The sequence below is a fragment of the Ictidomys tridecemlineatus genome, chromosome 4 (genome assembly GCF_052094955.1).
Source record: "Ictidomys tridecemlineatus isolate mIctTri1 chromosome 4, mIctTri1.hap1, whole genome shotgun sequence".
NCBI classification, from domain to species: domain Eukaryota; kingdom Metazoa; phylum Chordata; class Mammalia; order Rodentia; family Sciuridae; genus Ictidomys; species Ictidomys tridecemlineatus.
In genome coordinates, this window is record NC_135480.1 from 92,699,957 (window position 1) to 92,717,500 (window position 17,544).

Genomic DNA, 17,544 nt, shown 5'->3' on the forward strand with positions numbered 1-17,544 from the left:
CTGTGTTCCTTTCCAGTCACTGCCTTTTTCTCTGCTCTTCACAGCAGTCTCTTCTAAAAACTTACTTTCCTGGCTGAACCACTTTCTTACCTCCTGTTCTTTACTAAGCCCTCCACTGAATCAGCCCGTCAGAGAGAAAGCTTTCCAGAGTCAGTGCTAAGTTATCAGTCTTTATTTTATTTGTCCTCTCAGAAGCATTAGCTACAGCTGATCATTCTCTATTGAAACACTTTAGGCTTTTGTGACTCCACACTCATTAGCTTGTCATCCCATTCTGCTTTCTGACTGCTCTATTTTGAACTCCTTTGCTGAGTTTGCCTTTGTTTGACCATTGCAATTGGAGTGCCTCCGACCTGTCTACTCTGCCCTTTTTCCATCTCTGCCTTCTTCGTGGGTAAATTTATTAGTTTTATGGTTATAAATTCCACCTCTATGCTAACTGGAAAATCCATATATCAAGCTCTCACTTCTTCTCTGATCTCCAGATTTATGTATTCCCTTGGATACTTCCAGTGATTACTAGAAGGGGTTGCAAATAGAATATAATAAAAACAATTTAAGAGTTCCTGTTCTTGGATCTATTTTCCCCAACTCTTTTCTATCTCATTAAGTTACAGAATCCTTAATTCCTCTCTGTTTTAATTCCATACTCAACCTGTTGATTACTCATTAGCTCTACCATTTCTCATCCACCTCCACCTCCTCTATTCTAGTGCAGTATGGACCGCGCTTAACCTTCTCTTAGCCTCCTATTTCTTCCCTCATTCCCTCACTTTGTTTCCTTTAGTTTTTCCACTTTATAGCCAGAGTGACCTTTGGAAAGTCAACACGAGAATAATCATTGCTTTGCTTAAAATCCTTCAGTTACTTTTTCTGTCAATTAGAATCAAACTCTATGCTTAAAACCTCAATGACTTTATTCAACAGATGTCTTTCACTCCAGCAACTTTGTTAAAAAGAGCAGGAATTCAAAGTCAATCTTGGTTGAAGATTCAGATTTACAAAGTTTTCATAAACTTAATTTATACTTTCTAATTTTCCACATATACTTTTTCTAAGATTGATTTGCCTGAGAGTGCATCTGTAGTCCACAAGTCTCCTATTAACTATTTCCCCTTCTATGGTGGCCCTTTTTATATCTTTACAAGAAAAAGGAATAAGTCTATTTATCCTTAACCTCCCTGGCATTAGAGAATTAACTGTTGAGAAAGTGAATGACACTAATGATTGGGTAATAAGTCACTGTGTAATAAGGGTAATAAGTCACTGTGGTTTCCCATTCTTTATTTTGAGTAGAATTGAAGAGAGACTTAAATGGAGTTCTAGCTGTTTAGATATTATAAGTAATCTTTGGTCATCTCTCATTGTGATTTTTGGCAGATTTTATAGGAGTTAAAAGGAATAAGCCTTTTTTTGAGTCCATCTTCTGTATTTATGTAGATAGATTTTATTAATTTAGTTTAGAAAGAGAAATTGGGAATAAAATGCTAAACTGTCTTGTCTAGCAGTCCATACAATATGTTTAAGAAATATAAATACAAGTGAATTAAAACCAAAAAATCTTGGTCTATACACTGATGTATTTATAGTACAAAATTTTTTTTGATACTGGGATTAAACCTAGCCTTTTTCTTTTTGTACCAGGGATTGAATTCCAGGGGTGTTTAACCACTGAGCCACATCCCCAGCCCTTTTTTATATTTTATTAGATACAGGGTCTCGCTGAGTTGCTTAGGACTTCAAAAGTTGCTGAGGCTGGCTATGAACTTTTGATCCTACTGCCTTAGCCTCTAGAGTTGCTGAGATTACAGGTGTGTGTCACCCTGCCTGGCTAAAATACAAGTTTATTTATGTCTAATGTCTATTAAACTCAACATCTTTTTTTTTGGACATTTCTGTGTTCATTATTGTAATAATTGCTTAGTCTGACAAGAAAATTAATACGGCCTTATAAACATAGGAAATTAAATGTAACACTAAAATTTATGAAATAGAATGTGATCGGTAAGGAGCTTTCAGGCTTAAAACCTAATATGCAGTTCTATGAGGTCAGGAACTAGAAATGAGTTAAAAGAGAAAGGGAATAAAATTTCTGTAAAGAAGTGTCTTTACATGTTGTTACTTTGGTTGTTGGCCTATAGTTCTATTTAGAATGCATTGGACATTCGTAGAAGAAAAAAAAAGTTTTAAAACATTAGTTTAAATAGAAATTGCCCTTTTATAATTATTTAAATTTGGAAAGATTTTAGATGTCAACTGAAATATATTTTTCCTTTCACAATTCTTTTAGGAAATATGAGAGCAAAATTGTTTGAAGACCCTAAATTCCATTTGCCTTTTCTCTGCTCCATATTTAATTTTTTTTTTTTAAATTTCAAACTGGCAAAATTTGTGTTCTGGATGCATTTTCAGTGCATTTTTGCTGTTTATCTTGTAAGACTTACTGTTGCCATCCAGAAGTACCAAACTCATTATTTTGTTAATGCCTAGGTTCAGTACCTGTACCGAGTTTTCTGCCGGCTTCGCCCTGGTATTTCTATCCTTGCTCTCCATGGTCGACAACAACAGATGAGAAGAATGGAAGTCTATAATGAGTTTGTCCGAAAGAGAGCTGCAGTACTCTTTGCTACGGATATTGCAGCCAGGGGGCTGGGTAAGAAAACTTACTACAATGAAATGTCTGTGATCATGGGAACCATAGTTTAGTTTTAAGGTGTATTTTTGGAAATCTAATGGATTTAAATAATTGGACTTTTCTTGTGGGAGAAATAAGTAAATAAGTTAATTAACATTAAGGATGTGTCAGTGAAACATTCTGTAATATATGTATCTTTTGTACTTTTACTATTGTTTCATGATATAATTACATCATAGTACCCGATGAGTCTGTAAAGCCAAAGGAAGGTTTAAAGATGTGAAAAAATTCCCTTTTTTTAAAAAAATTGGAAATATGTTGATATAATAATTCATTTAATGAAAATCTGTGAAGTGCATCCTTTTACCCTTCTAATTTTTATTTAAAAATTGCTGTTTTAAGCCAGGTACAGTGGTGTACGCGTATAATCCCAATGACTTAGAAGACTGTGGCAGGAGGATCACAGGTTCTAAGCCAGCCTCAGTAATTTAGTAAGACTCTGTCTCAAAAGAAAAAATAAAAAGGCCTGGGAATGTGGCTCAGTGGTTAAGCACCCCTGGGTTCAGTCCCTAGTATGTGGAGAAAATTGCTGTTTAATGTACTTAAAATTTATTTTAAAAATTTTATGATATTCATGTTTAACTTATGGCTTTGGAGGAGTAAGATGGGAATAGAAGTAGAAATAGTCTAGAGATAGGAATAAGAGGTGAGAATAAATAGGTGGTAGCTTTGTTTTATTGTATTTGTTAACTGTGGCAAATTTCAAACCTGCACAAAGAATAGGTCCTATGTATTCTGATACACACATTACTCCACTTTAACAATTATTTTTATCATGATCATTCTCCTCCCTCTGTTCTAAAGCACCAGTTTGTTCACGTGTGACTACAGATAGTAGCCAAGTATGCATATTTTAAAAACTAGTTTTTACTCAGCCCAATGACAATTCCCCTACAACCTGCATTGTTACTTGACTATGTAGTTTTGAAACATTTTGTGATTTTTCTCCCCCAAATTATATCTGACTTTTGAACTTAAAGTAGTTCCAGGTTAACAAAAGCATGTTTTAAACTGAAGTTTATTCCTTTTATGATCTCGTTTTGCAAAATAATAATTCAGAAAATTCACACATAAACACAGTAGCCACAATAGATAGTAATATTTTGTCGCATTTTCCTTGGATTCTGTTAAATATTAATTGATGTAGTCCTTTTTGTACCCTCTCTCTCTTTCTCATTTTACTCCTATACTTCCTACCAAACAGTTACTATCATATATTTGGAATAGAGCCTTTAAGTTTTCTACATCTGGTTCAGTGAATTTGTAAGGTAGAAATTAATTAGCTGTGAACTGTAAATAGAGTTGGGGAAAATATGATTTTCACTAATCTTTGATTGAAATTTAGCTCTATGAATGTAAGCAACAAACTATCATAGTTTTAATAGTTCCTGTGACTTTGTCACCAGTTAAAATCATATTTTCATTATATATTGTTATGGGTATCTTGGAAAATTATTTATACTTACATTATTAACTACATTATAGTGCTTATTAGACCCACAATGAGGTTGTGTTAATGTTTTAGTAAGTATATACATTAGTATATTAAAAAATAATAAAAATGTTTTATTGTAAATACTATAAATATTTTCTCTTATAACCTGTGTTTTGCTTTGTTGAAATCATTCTGAGATGGGGGTTAGAGTCTTTAATTATAGCACAAAAAGGATCAAAAGCCTCAATTCTGGTTTATTAAAAGTACTTTATGGGACTGGGGTGTTGCTCAGTGGTAGCATGCTTGCCTAGCATGTGTGAAACACTGGGTTTGAGTCTCATCACTGCATATAAATAAATAAAACAACAAGTAAAAAAATATTTAAAAGAAAGTACTTTGTGAATATATTCTCTTAAGTGGTAGAAAAACTCTTTATTATAAACAATAACGTAAGGACTAGTCTTTAACTTGCTCTTGACGTCTTTCCATGGTGATGTATAAAGATTTAATGTGTTTATATAGTGTCACATAGAAAGAATTTATTCAGTTACATGTCTCTTCCTATAACAGTGGACACTTAGGTTTTCAGTTTTTGTACATAAAAATGTGCAGTGAATATTCTGAGCTTTCCTTGTCCCCATCCAAGAACAATTTCAGAATACATTTGTATCTTCTAACTTTATTTTAGTTTTAATTTTATTTTTTAATAAAATTTTGTGAGGTAATGAGTTGAAATGAACAGACCCTGCTCTAGCCCTCTTTTTTCCCTAAAGGCAACTATTTAAAAATCATACTTGGTTTCTAGCTCTATTTAACTAAGTAATCTTATACTACCACTTAATGAGAGCATGTTTAGAAATTACTCAAAGACTTCCTTTTATTAACTCTCACAATTATCTATCTTCTGCTAATCCCCATTTTTTTAATATTGTTATATCATGAGTTTTGGCTAGATAAACACTTTGTGTTTACATTGTTTTGACTATAGTTCCTGCTGAGGGAAGTAGTACTGTTTCCTGTCTCATACTGTTGTTACAAAATTTGTTTAGTTTTATGTGTTCCCAATTCTGAGTTCTCAAATGTTCTAGCCTAGTTTTCTAAGAGTGGAAACACAGTTCTAATTTTCTCTTTATTACCTAGACTTGTTGACTAATGGCTGTCATTGTGAGGGGATTTGGACAAAGTCTATTATTTTGTAAAGGATTTAAAATGTTGAGTTCTATTCGTTTTCGAATATTTAATTCCTCTAGATAAGGGACCCTCAATCTCATATGAATTAATCTTGCTGTTGTCTCTGGGGAAGACTAGCAAGGAAGTTGGCACCAAGGCCTTCCAGGAAGCATGAAGACTTTGCCTCAGGATCCCTTTTTTCATTCTGGCTCTGTTGCCCTCCTTTCTGCTCTATCTGGTACCCTGGGGTTTGGAGCCTTTCTCTGGCAAAAAACTTTTCTCCAAGAGACCCAGTTAGGTAGGTGAGGTAGGAGGCCTGAGTTTCAAGTGCTGCTTTCAATCTGTTGATAGCCTTGTAATATGCCTTTCCTTCTGAAGTACCTTTTACTTCAAGTTCTGAGAGAATTGCTTTAAATGTTTTCTTGACTTTGTCCCTGTACTAAATTTTAACCTTTTTGGGTAGGTTGTATCACTTAATACTTATAGGTATCAAACTCATTTATCTTTCAACCTTTTTTTTTTTTTGTACCAGTCATTGAACCCAGGGGCACTTAACCACTGAGCCACATCCCTAGCCCTTTTTATTTTTTTCTTTTGAGACAAGGTCTTGCTAAGTTGCTTATGGCCTTGCTAAGTTGCTGAGGCTGGCTTTGAATTTGCGATTCTTCTGCCTCAGCCTCCCAAGTTACTGGGATTACAGGTGTTTGTGTACCATGATGCCCAGGTTTTTTTTTTTTTTTTTTTTTTTTTTTTTTTTTTTTTTGGTGTTCAGCCCTTTTCTCTGATGAAAGTTATCTGAAATCCTTATAGCAGAATTCATAAGTGATCAGAGATAGTTCTGTTGAGAGGATTCTGAGAATGAGTGAAAATTACTGTAGCCATAAGTATGTAGGGAGTAATAATTGCTAAGAATCAGGGACAAGGATCTCCAAAGAGAACAATTCAATCCAGAGATGGGACTAGCAGGTAAAGTAAACCCCCCTTTAAATTTAGAATCCAGTTATATAGTTCACCCCAAGAAGAGTGTTTCTTTTTAAGATTATTAAACATCAGTGTATTTCATTATTTGCTTGACACAAAGCAATTTGTCCGATGTCAGTTGTGAAATAATCTTTACATTCAAATACGGTAATTAGTTTTAGTTCACTTTGTCCAAGAAGCAGTGATTATCTCTTGGTTCTTGCAATTAATTTTATTTTTAGTAGAGTTCACAGTTGATATTAGTTTGTGTTGGCAAGCAATATTGTAAAATAAAAATAGTACAGCGGGCAGATATTGAAACTGATTTTTAAAAAATTTTAACCTGATGTTCCTTCTGTGTAGATTTTCCAGCTGTAAATTGGGTTCTTCAGTTTGATTGTCCAGAGGATGCCAACACATATATTCACAGAGCAGGTAGAACTGCCAGGTAGGTGTCCTAGCCCATTTTTTTTGCTTTTGGTACAATTTAAGTAACAAAGCATTCTTCCCCATCTTCAAAGAATGGAGAAGTTAGGTGAGTATTGGTTTGGCATTTGGGGTTGGTTTGATAGCAACCTGACAGCTGTTGTGAATCATTATGGCTGAGACTTGATTAATGTTAAGAAAATCCATTAATCTTATTTTAGTTTCTTGTTTGACTTTACTTATACTAAACTTTTCACCCAAACTGCTCACTGAACATCATTCATTGAATCCTAATGACCTTTCCAATTTCAGATGAGAAAACTGAGTCTTTAAGCAGGTAAACAATGTGTTCAAAGATACACAAGGCCAGGATTTGAACCTGGCAGTCAGACTCCTCTAGTCCCATCTTGTATTCTTACTTCTGTGTTATAGGCTTTATTAAAGAGAAGGTATTTTGGAGTCTTGATTTCCTTTTTTCCTTTCTTCCTAATGGGAATTGGAGGTATTGGTAAATACTTTTAGTTTTCTATATTTTCCTTCTCCACACCCCTTATATGTGGTCAAAATCTATGCAGGAACTGTCTACAAAGGAAGACATCAAAGTGCAAGGCCCTGGGTTTGATCCTCAGCACCACATATAAATAAATAAAATCAAGGTATTGTGTCTAACTTCAACTAAAAAATAAATATTAAAAAAAAGTCACAGTGATTTGGGACTGAAATATAAAAATATATCTGAATAAATGAAAAAGATCATACAAGATGCGATTGAGTTGCATTAAAGCTAAAAGATGTGTGCTGGTGGTAGAATTATAAATGGCTAACAGCTTTTTAGGTAGCATTTGGTAAGACTTATCCAAAGCATTACAGTACTTCTTTTTGCCTTAGTAATTCTGCATCCCGAAATTGATCATAAGAAAACGGGTGAATCAGTAAGAAATATTTTCACTGATATTTATAATGTTTTTCTTGGAAAAACACTCATTGTGATTAATATTTAGTTTTTTTTTAACCTATGATTAGTCACAGATGGACTATTTCTTCAGTTTTACATTTTCTTCCCATTTTCCTTTTCATCAAAACTTAATGATTAGGTATTTAGAGGGATTTTGATGTGGTTCTAACTGGACTAGCAATTGCTTCTGATTTCAAGCCATGAATGTCTAAGGCTTTCTCAGTGATGATAGGATCTTTAGACTCAAGGTTTAAATCTTCATCTGAGCAAAGACTGTGAATATACTTCTCTGGCAGGCTTGATATATATTTTTCCCCCACCAGCCCTGTGTCCACAACATGTATAAGAAGGTACATAGTGTCACAGAGGTCTTGAATCTGTTGGGTGCATGTTTGGATTATGGTTCATAATGAGATGTTCTGAGAAGTTATTAGTAGTGGTTGGTGGGATATATCTTGTTCCATTATTTAGTTCTTCTCAGTTAATGTGTAATAATTATGCCTTTGTACTTGTACCCTCACACATCTGTATTTTGTGGTCCTTTGAGTCTTTGGATAGCTAAAGATGCATATGGTGTCTCACAACTTACCAGGGGATTACTTACAGGTCTTGTAGATGTGCCAATCATGTGTATGTGGCTAGGGCAGACTAATTCTTTCATAGAATATTTAGCAGTATTGTGTATTTTTCCTAAATGAAGACTGTTGGAACATTTCATTATATCAGGAAAAAATCCAAGAAGGGGAAATATTTTGGGTTCTTGGTTCTGATGAAGTTGCTGAAAATCTAATGTTGAACATGTGCTGTGATGAGCATTAAATTGGGCAATAATGACTGAGATGAAAAAAGAACAACATAAAGATTATGCTTGAAGATAATGCTAATGAAAAAAATGGTATAATGTAGTTTCTAATACGGCTATTGATTTTAAAAGTAGAAATCCATTTGACTATTCATAACAGCTAACTATATTCTGAATTTACTATTTTATATGTATAATCAGTGAAAAGGTTATCGTATATAATTCTTATCTTTTCCCTGGCAGTTCAAAAGTTGCCATTAATGGACTTAGAAATAATTAGAAAGTTTCGTGGGCCATGAGACTGAATAATTGAGTTAAATAAAGGCTAAATGAAAATTTGAAACTAATTAAAGTCCTGTGTTAGGCTGTAATTAAAATAGGGTTGTCAGATAGTGTTTGCTTTTGGAATTAAACTAAAATACATGAATATAGGAGACTGAATTCATTAGCAAAGTAGCTAAGGTACGTGGGAATCTGTATTTTTTTCTATGTTTTAGCTAAATAAGAGTAAAGGGTGATTCAGATACTTAACATCTTGAGGTGCTTTGTATTAATTGATTTACCAGTCTAGAATTCATTGGACCTATAGCAAGCAGTTGAGAAATTTTCTTGTTTTCTTAACTATTCATGCCCCATTTTAACAAAACAATCTTCTTGTGAGACAAATGAGGCAAGGGATATAAATTTTTTTAAATGCTATATCCTGTGGTATATTCTGCCATTAAGAAGCATTTCTCTGTAGGGCTATCAATTTTTGGTACTCAAAAAAAAAACCAAAAAACAAAAAACCAAGTTCTTTTATTTCTTATAAAAATGTGTAGGTGAAAATAGAAATTTGGGAATGAAAGGTAGACACAAATCAGATACTACTATTTGGGGAGAATAGGGTAGCTGTGGGTAGAATATAGGGGTTTATATGTAACTTTTATTTTCCAGTGTACTCAGAAATAAGATCATTTCAGCAATATTCCATTTTCACCTTATTTACTGGTTTGCATTTTGTGGCTGAGATTTTGTGAATGATTTAGGTAGCTGTGATTCCACTAGGGGACAGCAGAGGCCAAACCTTTGCATTGTACACTTGCTGACTGTAGTATCAATTTCATAAAAATCAAGCTAGAAACTGGTTAAAATTCTTAATGACTTGAGAAGGATTCATGGTTTGTATAATGTACTAGCACTTTAAAGAATCAATGAGAAACAAATTTTTGTGGAGTTTTTAATTGTTTTGTAAATAGAAATAATAGTGAAAAGACCATTTCTATTGCATTAACTTAACTGTGAATTTCTTAGATATAAGCCAGGACCTGCTTTTGTTAGCCAGATTCTCTCATTCCTTAGCTGAGATTTGTAAGGTTCTGTCTTTAGTCTGTTTTTTCCAAATGGAGGCTGATGCTCCCTGACATGGCCTTCTGTCTTTGTTGATTTCTAGAATTTAAAGCCTTAATTTTGCCATAAAGCAAATTAACTCGTGTATTTTGTGTCTTGAAGCAGTGAAGAGCTGGGGTGGAATATAGCCAGTATAGCTATGGAAGTAGACAGGGGCTGATACTTGTTAAGAGTTTGTCATTCCCTCAGCACTTCCCTCTGCCCTTGTTCCCTTACTGTCTACTAAATGCAGCAGGCAGAGTGATCTTTTAAAACATAAGCTAGATCTTGTCACACCTCTGACTTCTCAGCTCAGAGTGACAGACAGTGACCTCCAGGGCCTATGCATTCATCCTTCACCCTGTTTGCTGTTCTTCCCTGTTTCTTAAATTTCATATCGGTCTTGGTGTTTCTTGTACATGCCAGGCATACTCATCTCTTAGGGCCTTTATATTAGCTCTTCTGCTGGACTGCTTTTTCCTGACTTATTGACATGGTTCTTTTTCTGACTCACCCCCCAGCAACTTCTCCTTAACTTGCTTTTTGTTTTCTTTTTTCCTCAACACTTATCACCTTCTATATTGAGTATTTGCTTGCTATTTTTCTTCTTTCTCTTACTAGATTGTAAGTTCTGTAAAGGCAAGAATGTTTGTCTTTTTATTGATGTATCTTAAGTGCTTAGAAAAGGGCATGAATATTAGACACTTGAGATAACAAATCAGGCTCATGAATCAGATTCTACCAAACACATTAATTACCCATCACTGCTATAAATTATCATCTTGCTTAGTGGCTTACAACAATAGCCTTTCTTAGTTTCTGTGGGTCAGGAATCCAGGTGTGGCACAGCTGGGTCCTCCAGCTTTGAGTCTAACAAAAGGGTGCTGTCAAGGTGTCATATTGGTACTTGAAGTCTCAGCTGAATAGATTCATTTCCAAGCTCACTCACATTGTGTTTTGCAGATTCATTTCTTCCCTGACTATTGGTCAGAGGTACTTTCTAATTCCTTTTCATGTGGCTCTCTTTGAATGGAAGCTCACAAGACAACTAACCTAATCAGAGAGCAGATGAGAGGGCACAGGAGAGAAAATGGAAGTAATAGTGTTGCTTGTTACCTAAACTTGGAAGTCACACTTCATCTTTCCTGCATTATCCTAGTGCTTATATATGCCAGCCCTTCTCCTTGTGGAGGGACTAAAAAGAGGTGAATACCAAGAGGTGCAGATTGTTGGGAGCCATTTTAGGAATTGCCTTCCACATCCAATGTCAGGCTTTACTAATTTCAAGGATAAAAGCAATCCCAAGGGTAGGTGAAACAGAAATAAGTCTAAGACCTCAGTTATCATTCATTGGCATATTTGGGACTTCTTTGGCCCAGATAAACACAGAAGACTAAATGATGTGTGTGGCATATCAATTAAACAGATGAGCTATTTATATACTTGGATATTTGGTCACAAAGCTCATTAGAAATGTACTTCTTGGATCTATAGATTGTGAACAACCTTGGTACAACCTATCCAAAGGTAAGTGCCTCATATATGAGGACTCATTCTACTAAATGCCATGTTTGCTTTCAAAGGGTTCTGTCATTTGTATTTTATGAGGAGATTTGACCGTACCATTTTTGTTTGTTTGTTTGTGTTTTAAACTGGGACAACCTCTGTGCTACACCTAGGGGATGAATGAATTGTTATTTTTCCAGTTACATTCCAAAATTTAATAAATATTTGTTGAGTAAATAAATGAATGGACTCATTTAGCCAATAGAGAACAACTTGTGGAAGAAGTTTTCTTATCAAGAAACTCCTTCCCAGAGACTTGAAGGTAAAATACATTTAAGATAACTCAGTTAAGTACCAGTCCTGAAATGAGTACTGAAGTCTCTAACTTCTTCTTACTGCTATGCCTAAATCCAGCTGTTTTCACTTAATGGATTCTAATGGTTGTTGCTCCCCTGCATGGCTTTTAGAATGTATGAAAGCCAGGAGAAGAATGGTAGATGTCTTTACTTAAATTTGCTGCCCATTTGTAATCATGAAGATCAAGTAAAAATATATTTATTTTCCATCTTCATTTGGATTATGAGACAGGTTTCCCATAGTTGTTCAATTAGTATCTTTAAAGTCAGAACATTTAGGTTTGAATTTGACTTGGTTACCTGCTGGGTATGTACCCTTGGATCAGTTTTTAACTTCTGAGTCTGTTTTTTCTGTAAAATGGTGTTAATCATATCTCTCACTTATTTTCTGACACTACAATTTTAGGCAGTAGAATTTCATTTTTCTTTTTATTCTTAATTTATTAAAATTTAGTTTAGCATTTATGTTTTGGAAAGTAATCCTCTCCTCTTCTCTCTCTTACTGAACCTGAACCTAGGGGTGCTTTACTATTGAGCCATCCCTAGTCCTTTCTTTTTTACTTTGTGACAGTCTTAAGTTGGTGAGGCTGGCTTTGAACTTGCATTTCTTTCTCACCTATCCTAGTTGCTGCAATTATAGGTGTGCACTAGTGTACCCAGCAAGAATTATTTTCTGAGAACAGTTGATAGAGTGCAATGATTTCTGTTCTTTCTTTGTGAACCCCTTAAATCTTTGTTCTTACATATAATATATGTTAACCAGCCTGTTTTTTTCCTAATTATTTTATGGTGGATGAACTTCTTTTGTCACTGAGCCTATCATGATATACCTTTTGATAGCTTCTGAGATTCTAGGCTGCAAATGACTTTCTTTGTCCCATAGTATATTCAAACATGCCATCTTTTTCTTTTTAAAATAGATTAGAATCTTTAGACAGTCTATAAGTCAGATAGCCTTTTTCCTAGAGTAGTAAGCTTTCCTTTGTCCACATCGAGTAGGAGGAATAGGACTCTTGGACTTGGTCTATAAGTCAGATAGCCTTTTTCCTAGAGTAGTAAGCTTTCCTTTGTCCACATCGTGTAGGAGGAATAGGAATCTTGGACTTGGATTCCTTATGACTGTCTTTCTGCATAGGTATGACAGACTGTACTTTTCTCTCACAGTGACATGAAATCTTAGGTATGGTTGTCACGGTAAGGCTGAGATACAGGGAGAATAGTAGGAGACATAGAGAGGGTAAAAGAGAAGGGACTATAGAATAGTAAGGGGTCATCAACAAATGTCTCCTTTTTTTCTTTTTTGGGGGGTAGGTACCAGGGATTGAACCCAGGGGTGCTTTCTCATTGAGCTACATCCCCATCCCTTTTTATTTTTTATTTTGAGACAGGGCCTCACTAAGTTGCTGAAGCTGGCCTTGAACTTGGAATCCTCCTGTCTTAGTCTTCAGAATTACTGGGCTAATAGGCGTATACCACCATGCCCGACTTATCTGTCTCTTGATGATGCTCGTATTGTGAACAATGTCTATAGTTTATTAATAGTCAGAATTATAGAATTTTTTGATCCTAAAGGAAACCTAGAGTCAGTTGTATACTGTATGAATCAGAAAATGCGGTAAATGGTGATGAAGTGTTTTATACAAAGTTATTCAGCTAATGAACAGTACAACAGGACTGGAATCTAGTTCTTTTTTTCCAAATCTAGCCTCTTATCACTGATAATGTGTCTAGTGCTCATTTGCTTTCAACCATTCACAAATATTTATTGAAGAACTGTTGTATCTTCAAATTAGATGGTCAAATAAAGAATTACATTAATATTGGTGCTAGATAAGTGATGCAAAAGACATGGGTTTCAAAAGCAGGTATTTTTTTTTTACTTGTTTTTATTATTTATTTGGCAGTACTGGGAATTGAAATTGGGCATTCTACCACTAAACCACATTCTCAGTCCTTTTTATTTTTTATTTTGACATAGGGTTGAGGCTGCCAAAGCTGTCCTCAAACTTGAGATCCTCCCTTAGGCTTCCAAATCTCTAGGATTATAGGCATTTGCCACTATGTCTGGCTTTTACTTGTTTTTAATAACTTGTTTATTTTATTATAAAAGCAGTGCTTTATCACTACACGGATGCAATAATACCAAAATGGCAATACAGACAGGCAATAATGACAAAATCTCCAAAATCCTTAAATAGAAAAATTTTAATGTATGCTATATGTATATACTTATTTTTTAAAATTACATAAATGGAATTGTTCTAAATAGACTCTTTTATAACCCAGCTTGTGACATGGAGAACTGTCCATACAGTTTTTTGTAAACAGTCATGTTGTAGTAGGACAGTAGTTGGCACTATCAGTGAGCAAACTTAAGGGGACAGTTAGAGACTCAATTAGAATGGCATTGATGTTTGGGTAATCTGAAATGGAATAGTTAAGGATTATTGACTTTGGGGGAAAAAGGCACATTATTGCCAAAATAGCAAGACTGCTTTCCTCACTTTGGGGAAAAAGGCACATTATTATCAAAATAGCAAGACTGCTTTCCTTGCTTTGGCCAGTTTGTTTGCGTGTTATTTCAATGGAGGAATTGCCATGTGTACTCAAGCCAATAGTCTGGACATCTTATTTATTTAGAAATACTAGTGAACTGCAGGATTTGAGTATGTTCTTTATGTGAGTCAGACAGTTATGATCAATCTCTTGAGGATCTTTGTTTCTGGAGAGTCTTCTTGTATAATTAAAAAAGCATGGATTAAAAGTTTAAATCTTTGAAACGTATTGACCAGCTGGCTTAAGGCCAGCTTCTTGGTCTGTCAGGGACTTCATTTGCTTCTTCTCTTGGTTTCTTTCTTTTTAGGATTGACAAATTAAAGTGAATGAAGTTCTTAAAAAACTGGAAAGAGTTGTGTAAATGCTACATGGAATTAATACTGATGATGAAAATGAAATTTTGTTTCAGATACAGAACTTTCTGAAGTGCCTGGGATGTCTCTTAAAATAATCTATCCAAATATATGGAATTTTAAAATTTAGTTCTTAGAAGAACATTTATTTCTTTACACATGTGAGCTTTGGGCCTGGGATATTGCTTTTGAAATCTAAAAGCTAGCTCATGGGTAAATAGACTTTTTTCTTGTAAGCATTAGAAAAATGAAGTGGGCTTTTGCCTTCTCTGTAAAAGTACTTTTATTCTTGGAAAAAAAGTTTACTAGATATTTTTGGGTATTAGTTGGAGATAATTTGTGCTTTATGTTGTTTTAGGGAAGAAATGTATACGTAAAATGGGTGAAATGGTTGGTAATGATCTTAATAGCTGCTTATCTTGTGGGATTTGATTTTGCACATCATTTTTCAAATTCTTTTTGGAATGTGTTTCTTCTAAATGTCACTGTTATAGTCTGTCTTAACCATGTGAAGCTGTTTATGTATATTCTGTTAGCTGTAGCATTAAAAGGTTTGGACATGGTTCCTTTTGTGACTTGAATTCTGATTCATTCTCTCAGGTTCTCCTTGGATGCATGAATGGGTAGGGTATGATAGATGTGGGTGACTAGCCTTATTTTTTTTCTTGCTCATGAGTCAGAAGATCATGGGATGTTAAATTCAGCCTTTTTGACCTTCTAGTGATTTCTTTTACTCCTTGGCCACAATTCTTACCCTGTGTAAACTTGTGGGATTGTTTATTGCATCTTGCTGTCCCTGAATTTGGATGTGGAAGATTTGAAGTGTTGACTCTCCTTAGCCCACTGTTTTTCCTCCTTCCTTCCTGTTTCTAGTAGCTACAGAATACCATCAGAAGGCAATTAATTTCACTTCCAGAGTCTGACTGCCCTGAGAGCATCTTGGTAAAAATACTGCTTCGTTAGCTGATTCTGGTCCTCTTCGACTCTTACCAGATCCCTGGTATGGTCTTGTTGCTGCAGAAATTGTGATGTCTCTCAGATATTATATCTACTCAGGATGTCACCTTGTTACAAAAACATTCTGCTTTCATCACAGGTTAGTCTAAAACTGCTAGGGGGAATGTTTTAAATCCTCCCCCCATTTTTTTTTTTAAAAGAAAAAAAAAAGATGGAAAACTTTTTTGAGTCATAATTCTGCATTAAAGTACAACAAAGAAGTTATTTGGTACTAGTTTTTTAGTTATGAAACATAATTAAGGAATAAGCTATTTTCAGTTTTACTGGAAAAAGCAAATAATTATGAAGACAAAAGTATCCACTAGACTCTGAAATTCTACCCTTTCCCTGTAAACTTGACTCCACCATTTATATTCCTAACCCTAATGTTAAACTAATTCTTTATTCTTTAGGTCTTAGCTTTGATATAATTTCTTCAGGACAGTTTGCTTGACACCTAGACTACTTAGCTAGAGCTCTGTCATATCCTTACAGCTTCCTGTATGTATATTGTAACACTCATAGCCTTTGATTTTAATGTCTGTGGCAATAGGCCATGAGCTTTTAACAGCCAAAACCATGTCTATTTTCCCACTATGTTAGCTTTTGGCACATAGAGTACCTTTAATAAAAAGAATTTAAAGCTTCTGAATTATCTAAGAAACTTAATATTTTATGTGTTTTATTTCATATTCTTTGTGCATACAAGGGTATTTATTTTTTTTCTTACTGAAGTTTTACCTTATGTAGAATAGTTGAGTTTTAAAGTCAACATATAAGGTAAAAATTGCCCTCAGTCTTCAAAATAAAGTATACTACCATTTTTCAGTAAGTTGTTGTGGCCAGTTTTTCCTTCAGCATTCAGTAATAAAATTCTGCAAGCATATAATTGTTCTGAATCTCTGCAGAGACATCCAAGGTCTCTAAAGTCAGGCTCTAATGTATCTTAGTACTCTTCTCTGCTATCCATTTTGTATTACAGCTTTGCATTACTCCTTTAAAAACAAACAAACAAACAAACAAACAAAAAAACTGAATTAGCCTTGCATTTTTTGGTTTCTATTCATTTGATCATGTTAAAAAGTATGTAGCTTTTCCCTTTTTATTCATATTCAAGACTTACCTAAAATTCCATCAGGTATGACACGGACACAGACACAAACACACACACACACACACACACACACACACACACACAGTTTTTTTTTTTTTTTTTAATATAAACCCTTCTCCCCAGCCCTGTGGCTTGCCCTGAGTAGTCTCTCTCTCTTAATTTTTTTTAGTTGTAGATGGACACAATACCTTTATGGTATTTATTTTTATGGGGTACTGAGGATGGAACCCAGTGCTTCACACATGCTAGGCAAGCACTCTACTAGTGAGATACAACTCCAGCCCCTGGGTAGGCTCTTTACTTGTGAGTTGATGACATTTATTGCCTGTGGCTGTCCTTTGGCACTGACTTATTCACCATTCTGTAACTGTCCTCTTGAATCTCTTGCTTCTGTGATGTTTATCTTAGTCAACTTTAGTGTTAGATCCCTGAAGATCAGTTTTCATTTTTGTTTTTTTGTGTGTTCTTTGGTTTATATTTGAATCATATTTGATCTGACATAAAATGTACTCATGTTTTGTAGCATAAATCTTAGAGTGCTTTGAGATTTTTTTGTTTGGTTTATTTAAAAAATTTCCCAAATACCCAATCTTAATCTGTTTGACTTTTTATATGTAACAGTTGACCTTACAGTATTATTAGTAAGATCTGTATACAAATAGTACCGAAAGCTTAAATAACCAGAGGATGCTTTATGACCTATGTCAATACAAATTTCTGAAGGTGCAGAATGAAATAAGGTTATCTGTTTGGGTGAGGGAGGAGAAGATGCAAGAATTGGAGGCATGTGTTTTACCTGAGTGTTTTTTTCATACTGATGCCTCTGAACAATTTTATTCCAGCGGCATTAAT

At 34.5% G+C, this 17,544-nt stretch overlaps 1 protein-coding gene across 1 annotated transcript in view; it reads left to right on the top strand.

Annotated features, from left to right (window-relative positions):
- Ddx10 (DEAD-box helicase 10) overlaps positions 1-17,544 on the top strand; it is a 285,891-nt gene that overhangs the window by 31,588 nt on the left and 236,759 nt on the right. Inside the window, exons 8-9 of the mRNA XM_040285171.2 lie at positions 2,491-2,653; positions 6,624-6,708. Of these exons, the coding sequence (XP_040141105.2) occupies positions 2,491-2,653; positions 6,624-6,708 (248 nt within the window). The remainder of the gene's footprint in view (positions 1-2,490; positions 2,654-6,623; positions 6,709-17,544) is intronic.